Below are 10,741 nucleotides of genomic sequence, written 5' to 3'. Positions count from 1 at the left end.
TGGATGGATGGCAGCATTTGCGCAAAACTGAAAGCGCGAACCACCGCATTTAACCATGGAAAGAGGTCTGGGAATATGGCTGAATATAAACAGTGTAGTTATTCCTTCCGCAAGGCAATCAAACAAGCGAAATGCCGGTACAGGGACAAAGTGGAGTCGCAATTCAACGGCTCAGACATGAGACGTATGTGGCAAGGTCTACAGGAAATCACGGACTACAAAAAGAAAACAGCCACCGACGCCACACTTCCAGACAAACTAAACATCTTCTTTGCCCGCTTTGAGGACAATACAGTGCCACCTTCACGGCCCGCTAACAAGGACTGCGCCCCCCCCCACCCGCTCCTTCTCCGTGGCCGACGTGAATAAAACTTTTAAACGTGTTAATCCTCGCAAGGCTGTTGGCCCAGACAGCATCCCTAGCCGCGTCCTCAGAGCATGCGCAGACCAGCTGGCTGGTGTGTTTACGGAAATATTCAATCTCTCCCTATCCCAGTCTGCTGTCCCCACATGCTTCAAGATGGCCACCATTTTTCCTGTACCCAAGAGGGCAAAGGTAACTGAACTAAACGACTATCGCCCCCTAGCACTCACTTCTGCCATCATGAAGTGCTTTGAGAGACTAGTTAAGGATCATATCATCTCCACCTTACCGGCCACCCTAGACCCACTTCAGTTTGCATACCGCCCCAACAGGTCCACAGACGATGCAATCGCCATCACGTTGCACACTGCCCTATCCCATCTGGACAAAAGGAATACCTATGTAAGAATACTTTTCATTGACTACAGCTCAGCATTCAACACCATAGTACCCTCCAAGCTCATAGTCAAGCTTGAGGCCCTGGGTCTCAACCCCGCCCTGTGCAATTGGGTCCTGGACTTTCTGACGGGCCGACCCGAGGTGGTGAAGGTAGGAAACAACATCTCCACTTCGCTGACTCTCAACACTGGGGCCCCACAAGGGTCCGTGCTCAGCCCCATCCCATACTCCCTCTTCACCTACGACTGCGTGACCATGCACGCCTCCAACTCAATCATCAAGTTTGCAGACGACAACAGTAATGGGCTTGATTACCAACCACGACGAGAAAGCGTACAGGGAGGAGATGAGGGCACTCGGAGTGTGGTGTCAGGAAAACAATCTCTCACTCAATGTTAACAAAACAAAGGAGATGATCGTGGACTTCAGGAAACATCAGAGGGACTACCCCCCCTATCCACATTGAAGGGACAGCAGTGGAGAAGGTGGAAAGTTTTTAGTTCCTCGGCGTACACAATCGAGAGCATCCTGTCGGGCTGTATCACAGCCTGGTATGGCAACTGCACCGCCCTCAACCGCAAGGCTCTCCATAGTGTGGTGCGGTCTGCACAACGCATCACCGGGGGCAAACTACCTGCCCTCCATGACACCTACAGCACCCGATGTCACAGGAAGGCCAAAAAGATCATCAAGGACAACAACCACCCGAGACACTGCCTGTTCACACCGCTACCATCCAGAAGGCGAGGTCAGTACAGGTGCATAAAGCTGGGACCGAGAGACTGAAAAACAGCTTCTGTCTCAAGGCCATCAGACTGCTAAACAGCAATCACTAACAGAGAGGCTGCTGCCTACATTGAGACCCAATCACTGGACACTTTAATAAATGGATCACATGTCACTTTAAAAAATGCCACTTTAATAATGTTTACATATCTTACATTACTCATATTGAATGTATATACTGTATTTTATACCATATATTGCACCTTGCCTATGTCGCTCGGCCATCTCTTATCCATATATTTATATGTACATATTCTCATTCACCCTTTTAGATTTGTGTGTATTAGGTAGTTGTTGGGAAATTGTTAAATTACTTGTTAGATATTACTGCACTGTAGGAACTAAAAGCACAAGCATTTCGCTACACTCGCATTACCATCTGCTAACCATGTGTATGTGACCAATGAGATTTGATTTGATTTTTGAATTGATTTTTAGTGCAGGACCCTCCTTTTCCTCCAACAACCACAGTATCATCTCCATTCTGGCTATAACCTTGCAGGTCACCATTGGAGGTCTGTCTAGGGGAGCACAACATCAAGGAGCCTGAGGACACGGAGCAGCACATCATGTCTGCCTGGTTCATCTGCCACCCAGACTACAACTCCGGTACCCAGGACAGTGACATTGCGCTGATCAAGCTAAGCCAGCCTGCTACCCTCAACAGCTATGTGAGCTCTGTGGCTCTCCCCACTAAGTGTGGCACTGCTGGAACTATGTGCCAGGTCTCTGGCTGGGGAGCCTTCGTGCCAGCAACGAAGGCTGTGAGTGGAATGTGTGTTTCAAGTTTCAAGTTTTATTAGTCGTATGTATGGGATACACATGTTATACACCATCCAATGAAATGCTTACTTTCAGGTTCCTTCTCGACAATGCAACAACAATAAGAAATAAGAAAATATAATAATACAAACATTTGTGCGTGTGTGTGCGCGTGTGTTTGTGTGGGTGTGTAAAACAGCTGTGTCTATTACCCCAGGTGACCTACTTGCCCAGTGTGTACAGAACCTGATAAGATACCATGCTGCCTTGGTTATAAACGGTTAACAGCTGAGGACAACAGCTATTTTACAGTGATTGGTACTTTTACAGTCTTTTAAGAAATCTCAAGTTTTCCACTTCTGATTTTTTTCAAATGGAAAGTTTTAATGCCTTGTTACATGTCAATCAAATTCAAACAAATGTATTAATTAAGCCCTTTTTACATCAGCCGATATCACAAAGTGCCATACAGAAACCCAGCCTGAAACCCCAAACAGCAAGCGATGCAGATGTAGAAGCATATGTCTGTGTCTTTTCTTGCTGCCTCTTACTTTCAGTGAGGTACCCTGCTCCCTCTGTTCTGTTCCAGTGAGGTACCCTGACACACTGCAGTATGTGGAGGTCCCCCTCCTGACTGGTAACACCTGCCTGGAAGCCTATTTCTTCCAGATGACTGAGAACATGATCTGTGCAGGCTTCATGGAGGGAGGCAAGGACTCCTGCCAGGTAACTGACAGAATAGACCTGTACTGTACTTCTTCATATTTTACTTTCGTGTTTTCACAGTTTGTACCATGATGCAATCACACTGATCTCTGGTTATATATTTTCTTGTCTCTCTTCATCTTGATCTGTCACTGAATCTCTCTATCTTGTCCTGTCACTCTGGCTTGTTGCGCTCCCTCTTTCTTTATCTCTCGCATCACCTCCCCCATCTTCCACTCTGTCACTTTCTTTCTCTCTACCCCCCCCCCCCCCACCTCTCAGGGTGACTCTGGTGCCCCTCTGGTGTGTGATGGGGAGCTGCAGGGTGTTGTGTCCTGGCTTCATGGCTGTGCTCTCAGGAAGAAGCCTGGCGTCTACACCAAAGTCTGCAACTACGTGTCATAGATCCAAAACACCATGGCATCTGGCTAAGTAGCAAAGGCTGGTCCTGATGTCATGGGATTAACAATTTGAACTGACAATATCAAATAAAGTGTGTCTGTTTATTGAATAGTTTATCGTGTGGTCTGTGTTGAGTGACATCATAGGGTTGACTTATGAGAGGATAAGAATTTGAGCTATCGTGAAGGCGCTAGCTTGAGTGTACAAGAGATAAAAACTGAGCACTTGGCTTCCTCTGCTGGCTATACCTTGATCATTCTTAAGCAATAATCAAAAAACATGACCAAATCATGTCTAGCAAAGAGAAGCAAAGAATACATATTCTATTTAGACTATGGTCTTAGTCAGTCTTCCAGTGTGGGAATATTCTCACAATATGGTAGAATAGCCAGATTTGACAAGTCTGCCCACCATCCAAAATACCCCAAGTACCACACCCTTCACCATGACATTATAGTGACCAGGCCAAGGGCTCTGTTGGCCCTGTGGCCTGAGGCATCCTATTTGGGTCTGACCTGAGGCGTGTGGATTCGTTCACAACAGTGCCGGTGGCTATGGGTGTGGGCCTTCAACGATCTCGTCATCAGATTTCTATGTCCCTAAAGATGTAGTCAGGGTAAATAAAGTAGAATGGACAGCTAGGCAGTGGTGTAAAGTACTTAAGTAAAAATACTTTAAAGTATTACTTAAGTCATTTTTTGGATATCTGTACTTTACATTACTATTTATATTTTCAACTATTCAACTTTTACTTTTGTTTCACTACATTCCTAAAGAAAATAAGTGACTTTATCCTCCATACATTTTCCCTGACACCCAAAAGTACTTCTTAATGCTTGGCAGGACAGGAACATAGTCAATTTCAAGCACTTATCAAGAGAACATCCCTGGTCATCCCTACTGTCTCTGATCTGGCAGACTGACTAAACACAAATGCTTCGTTTGTAAATTATGTCTGAGTGTTGTAGTGTGCCCCTGGCTATCCGTAAATAAAATAAAATCATGCCGGCTTGTTTGCTCAATATGAGGAATTTTAAATGATTTATTCTTTTACTTTTGATACTTAAGTATATTTTAGCAATTATATTTACTTTTGATACTTAAGTATATTTAAAACCAAATACTTTTAGACTTTAACTCAAGTAGTATTTTACCGGGTGACTTTCACTTTTATTTGAGTCATTATTTTCTATTTAGGTACTATATCTTTACGTTTACTCAAGTATGACAATTAGGTACTTTATACACCACTGCAGCTAGGTCTTTCGAGGTCATTGATATTAAACCTGCCAAAATACATATGGTAGTGGTTCCCAAGTTATTTGCTCTCTGAGGCTGTTGGCGTTTCCTTGTGACCCACGCAAAACCACAAATAAAACCAATATATTTGGGGTCTGCAACCCAAGCAGAGTTAGCGGTGATTAACCATTGGGTCACGAGTTCCAAACCACAATTTTGGAAACAAGGCAATGTCAAATACTCCCATGGTTTTACTGTAGTATGTTCAGCCTCTTTACCAAGGAATGTGCATGACTGAGGCAGTATTATAGTATGTCATGTTTCACTGTCACTGAACCAAAACAAAGACCCTCAGGTTGATCCATGAGATAAGATATGGTCATATGGTCATAACCACTGCTTGATGTGCCCATCTCTATGCAACATTCATGTGTGGTGGTGGATATACATTTGTTAGCCTTGTGACTGGCATTGCCTGACAATGTTCAGTACAAGAGAAAGGATGCAGGGTTATTATAGTGCCAGCAGAGGGCATCATTCAACTTCTTGACAGATCAGGGCAGTGACTGGTCAGGGAGAAGGTAGTTGTGATGCAATATTCCTCAATGGAAATGTATGGTGGAGATGAGAGTAGTGATATTTCCCACACTTTTGGTTGATCTTGTATAAGGGGTTTGTGCCATATGTGAATTGTGCTGTTATGTATTCATTGTCGAATCCAAATGCCACAAGTTCCCTATGGGAAAAATTAAGTAGGATATTCTGTTTTATTCTACTCTATTCTATTCAATAGTCAAGTGAATAATATCTAAATGCCTGTACTCAAAAAAATTAATTGTAAATAAGTAGCCTACAATTGATCAAGATCAATCTTTTTTTTGTCGACAATACAAACAGATAACCTAAAACAAAAGAAGATTTTAATTTTCAGGATTACTGTGGTCCTTATGGAGGTTTACCCTGATCCATTTTACAAAAGGCATATATTTGACAGCGTGACATATTTGAGTCAAAATTGTAATGATTAGAAATGTACAAAATGGTGCATTCCTGAATGAAATCCAACATGCGGATTTTCCTATAAAATGGACGCACATAACTAGTTTTACTGGAGTAAATCTAATCCCTGTTGATTTATATTTGGCAAATTCACTATGGACCTATTTTCTACTTTGACGCAGCACGTGCTGACTCATAAACCCGGTATTAAGGGCGTTATACCTATGATGGTTTTGCTTTGGGCCACTATATCTGCGCTCATATCTGGCAGCATCTGGAGTAAGCGTGTTTCTCAAGTTTATCAAGTAATCGAACTTCACGCAAATTGCCAGAGTAGAGAGAGAGAGAGAGTAGGAGACAGAGACGAAGGAGCATTTCAAGAGTGGAGTAATTTGGCACCAAAGGCAGGTAAGGCTATACATTTTTAATGGAAATATGTTTTATTTATTGTTTTACCATGAGAAATACATTTTCGTTTTGCGGTACATTGTCTCCGTCACAAAGAAACAAGGTAACATCTTGATAACATCTTTTGAAGATTGATGTGTCAAATAAAAACAATTACATATATATTTTTTTCATGATAACGCTTTTGTGGTAGGATGTCTTTGGTATTTATAGTTATCTGGAACTTACTTGACATAATGATGCCCAACAATTTTTTTCTATCTTAAAATAAGCAACCCTAAAGGTTAAAATCAAAATCAAATACATTTTGTAGACCCCATATTGTTGACATAATAATACTTGAAATAATGATTGGCCTTTTTCAATCAATTCACTTAATTCAATAAATGAAATCTAATCTTTAATTTAGCCTATTTGTTCGTGTTTCAATGTATTTATCTTCAATGTTCATCTTCATTGATTGACACAGGTATCTAAAGGGGGAAAAAATGGAACTGAAACCATTACTAAGGCGGATGGGCTCGATAGTCCGTGCCATCCTAACATTCCTCTTTGCCCTGGTGGTGCTGGGGGTGATGGTGTGGGCCTACGTCCAGGGCTTCCAGCTGGCCACCTCCCCGTACGGCATCATCTCCTTTGGCTTTTATGGCGTCCTGCTGGGGCTCCACATCCTGGTCCAGAGCTTTTTTGCCTTCGTGGAGCACCGCCGCATGAGGGCCCGAAGCAAGGCCTGCACATTCACCAAGACCATCGGTTTAACTATCTCAGCCTACCAGGAGGACCCAGAATACCTGCGCGAGTGCCTCAACTCCATTCGGGCCCTCAAGTACCCTCCAGAGCTGCTGCGGGTCATCATGGTGGTGGATGGGAACTCAGGGGACGACCTCTACATGCTGGAGATGTTCAGGGAGGTGTTTGCTGACCGGGACCCTGGCTGTTACGTGTGGAGGAATAACTACCACACATGGGACCCCACCCAGACCCAGGATGCTAGTTATGGGCTGGGAGAGGACCCCCAGAGGAGGGAGGTGGAGGATCTGATCAACAGCAGGAGGTGTGTGTGCATCATGCAGAAGTGGGGTGGAAAGAGGGAGGTGATGTACACAGCGTTCAAGGCACTGGGACTGTCGGTGGACTACATACAGGTGAGGAGTTTACTTACATCTCTTTGTATGGCTCTTGAGATTAGGGAAATACTGTATTTAATCTCGCTCTCTCTCTCTCCTCCAGGTGTGTGACTCTGACACCAAGCTAGACCCCTTGGCTACGGTGGAGCTGTGTAAGGTGCTGGAGAGCAACCAGAAGTACGGGGCGGTGGGAGGAGACGTGATGATCCTCAACCTCAAGGAGTCCTACATCAGCTTCATGAGCAGCCTGCGCTACTGGATGGCGTTCAACATCGAGAGGTCCTGCCAGTCCTTCTTCAACTGTGTCTCCTGCATCAGCGGCCCCCTGGGTAAGGAAATTACACATTCCTGTGACCGCGATAAACATGAGTCATAACCTTGCTTCTCTTCTTTATGTTACTGGTAGTCATGTAATATTACTATGTTATTTGTATTCATTAACATAACTAGTGATACGATTTGAATGTACATGCATGTGAACTGCAGTGCTATAACATAGATTTGGTTTCATCCTCAGGTCTGTACAGGAATGACCTCCTCCAGCAGTTTTTAGAGTCCTGGTACAACCAGAAGTTCCTGGGGACTCACTGCACATTTGGGGATGACAGACATCTCACCAACCGCATGCTCAGCATGGGCTATGCCACCAAGTGAGTATACATTTCTTCACAAATACTCCTCATACACAAATAAACTGAAGCACAACACTTTACTGGAGATAAGATGACATTAGACTCATTCATCATCATCCATCCTCTGCTCTCAGATACACGGCCCGTTCCAAGTGCTACACGGAGACGCCAGGCCAGTTTCTCCGGTGGCTCAACCAGCAGACGCGCTGGACCAAGTCTTACTTCCGCGAGTGGCTCTACAACGCCATGTGGTGGCACAAGCACCACCTGTGGATGACCTACGAGTCCATCGTCTCTGGTGTCTTCCCCTTCTTCGTCACGGCCACCATCATCCAGCTGTTCTGGACAAGAACCCTGTGGGACATCCTCTGGGTCCTCTGCTGCATCCAGCTCATCGGCCTGATCAAGGCGGCCTATGCCTGCATCCTGCGCCGCGACCTGGTCATGGTGTTTATGTCCCTCTACTCTGCCCTCTACATGACCAGCTTGCTGCCCGCCAAGTACTTTGCCATTATCACCATGAACAAGAGCAGCTGGGGCACGTCGGGCCGCCGCAAGATGGTTGGGAACTACATCCCCCTGCTGCCTCTGTCAGTGTGGGCGGCCATCTTGCTGGGCGGGTCCTGCTACACCATCTACAAGGAGAGCCAAAAGGACTGGTCCATGCCGGCTAAGGTACTAGAGACCAGGTTTCTGATCTACGGCTGTGCGGCGTACGTCTGCTACTGGTTCCTCATGATCTTCCTCTACTGGGTGTGGTTCCGCAGGCTGTTTAGGAAACGCTCCCAAAGTTATGACGTTAGCGTATAGGGACAGTTTTCTATACAAGGGAAAAAAGACTGGATATTTAGTATTTATTTAGTGTTTTGTACATCAAAGATGTTTCATTTATTTATTTAATATTGTGCTACAGTAACTGTGAACAGATAACCTTTATACAGCTGCTAAATCAACTGAACCGTAGAATATATAAATGGATATAAAGTACTGTATATGAGAACAATTACCTAGACTCTGGGAAGCTTCATCAAGAATAGTGTCAAAGATGAGAATATATTGTTGATAACTACAGTTTGCCGTGCTACTGAAGATGGAGAAAGGAGTTGTTAGTTGTTAAGTGAGTGAATATTTGACATTCAGTTGTCTTTACAAATACTTTATAACTGAAACTGTATACAGAAGCAGTATAGTATACCTCCCAGGAGTCCTCTCAGCAGTTGATGATAAGACTAGTAATCTATTCTAGATGGCCCTTGTTTTGCTGTTGCTTATTTCTACTGACTGCCTAACGAACGAAGTGTTACATTTATTTAATATAAGGATTTGTAATCTCTCTTGAGCACAACATGATTGAACCGTTATTAGATCACGCTGTACATGACTTGATATGTGCCTTACACAACAAAATACCATATCAGACATAGTAGCTTTTCTTTGTTTTGAAATATACTTCTCTCAATAATGCACTGGAAATTGGACTGGAATTTAATAACATTTTTTTTTTTAAACATTACCTTGGAAGAAAACTAGCAAAATGTCTTGTGGTTCTAAGTGAAAATATTTTTTTCTGTGTAAATAATAGTGACAGACTCCATAGGAAGACAATTAGACAATCATACATGTGATATCCACTCCCAGGGATGCATTGTGAAGCCCTGTGAGATAGACGGACAATGGTTCTGCTGTCATGTTGAGTATAAACAGGAGAGATTCACCTGGCTCGATTTGAACTGAACTGACTGAGCATGTCTGTATAAATTCTTTATGCACATTTTTCATTGTATGGGATTATTTCCTTTTTCATATTATTTTGCAAATGTGAATGAATGTATCTATGTATGTTAAAAATGAAGTATTTTATGAAAAGCATGGAGTACAGTAGCCTACTGTTGATTTGTTGAGGAGGGATTGTTTGGCTACCACACCCATCTCTCAATGATCCTATCAATCTAGGATGTTGAAATTGGTGTCTTAATGGTTGCTTCATCTGCCTCCACCGTCAATGCTAAATATACCCCTGATTTCCCTGACAGTTGATAGTTGACAGTTGATAGGTAAGGTAACCATTGTGGTCAGAAGGGAAGAAAAATACAGTCATTCCAATGATTTTTATAAGCCATAATATACCATTTATTCCTTTGCTGTAGCCCCTAATACTGGCCCCTAGCTTGCAATGGAATGTCTGCATGATGTACTATGTACTGATGTACTGATTTCCATTGTGCAACACATGATAATCTGAGAAATGAGAGGTTCTGTTAGAGACATCTATCATCAGGAGGGTCATCGTTGCTCATCAAGAGGTATAATTACTGATGTAGAGTCAACATTTCTGACCTCTCAGGGCAGTTAGTGGGCCAGTTGCTTTGCATTGGTTTCATTTGACTGGTGGAAGGAGGAGAGTCTTTTTTGCTGTTTTTGTACCATACAAACTTTTTATGACAGGTCTGGGTGGGTGGAAGTTCTAAAAGAGTCTGAAAACTGCAATAGACAGTTAATTATTGTATATATGAATTGTGTAAGTGATACCCATTTGTTTTTAGCACCGTTATGTAACACTAACAGAGCATTAAAGAGTCTGTCTTGCAGAGAAAATATTAGCTGTGTGAATCGCCATTCTGGGGGAAGCAGGTAGCCTAGCGGTTAAGAGTGTTGGGCCAGTAACAGAAAGGTCGCTGGTTTGAATCCCCCAGCCGGCAAGGTTGAAACATCTGGTGTTCTCCCTTGAGCAAGGCAGTTAACCCCCAACAGCAACTGGTGACGTGGACGTCAATTAAGGAAGTCCAGCGCACCTCTCTGATTTAGAGGGTTTGGGTTAAATGTGGAAGACAAATTTCGGTTGAATAGATTCAGTTGTGCATCTGACTAGGTATCCCCGTTGCCAATCATGATAAACTGAACAAACTTATCAGAGCTAA

The 10,741-nt window shown here is 43.4% G+C and overlaps 1 protein-coding gene and 1 pseudogene across 2 annotated transcripts; both read left to right on the top strand.

Annotated features, from left to right (window-relative positions):
• The first annotated feature begins 1,064 nt into the window (after positions 1-1,064).
• On the top strand, positions 1,065-3,532 carry LOC115165738 (trypsin-3-like; annotated as a pseudogene).
• A 1,038-nt stretch (positions 3,533-4,570) lies between these two features.
• LOC115164296 (hyaluronan synthase 1-like) lies at positions 4,571-10,418 on the top strand. 2 transcript variants are annotated; one of them, XM_029716629.1, is made up of 5 exons: positions 4,571-6,060; positions 6,534-7,209; positions 7,295-7,520; positions 7,709-7,841; positions 7,958-10,418. In XM_029716629.1, the coding sequence occupies exons 2-5, from the start codon at positions 6,553-6,555 to the stop codon at positions 8,631-8,633; spliced, it is 1,692 nt and encodes a 563-aa protein (XP_029572489.1). In that variant the 5' UTR covers positions 4,571-6,060; positions 6,534-6,552; the 3' UTR covers positions 8,634-10,418. The 2 variants fall into 2 exon arrangements, with proteins under 2 accessions (XP_029572489.1, XP_029572480.1); XM_029716620.1 differs by having other exon boundaries at positions 4,572-6,064.
• The last annotated feature ends 323 nt before the right edge of the window (positions 10,419-10,741 follow it).

Source organism: Salmo trutta, chromosome 3 (assembly GCF_901001165.1).
Source record: "Salmo trutta chromosome 3, fSalTru1.1, whole genome shotgun sequence".
NCBI classification, from domain to species: Eukaryota; Metazoa; Chordata; class Actinopteri; order Salmoniformes; family Salmonidae; genus Salmo; species Salmo trutta.
Note: the sequence above shows the minus strand (reverse complement) of the source record. Positions and strands in the feature narration are given on the sequence as shown.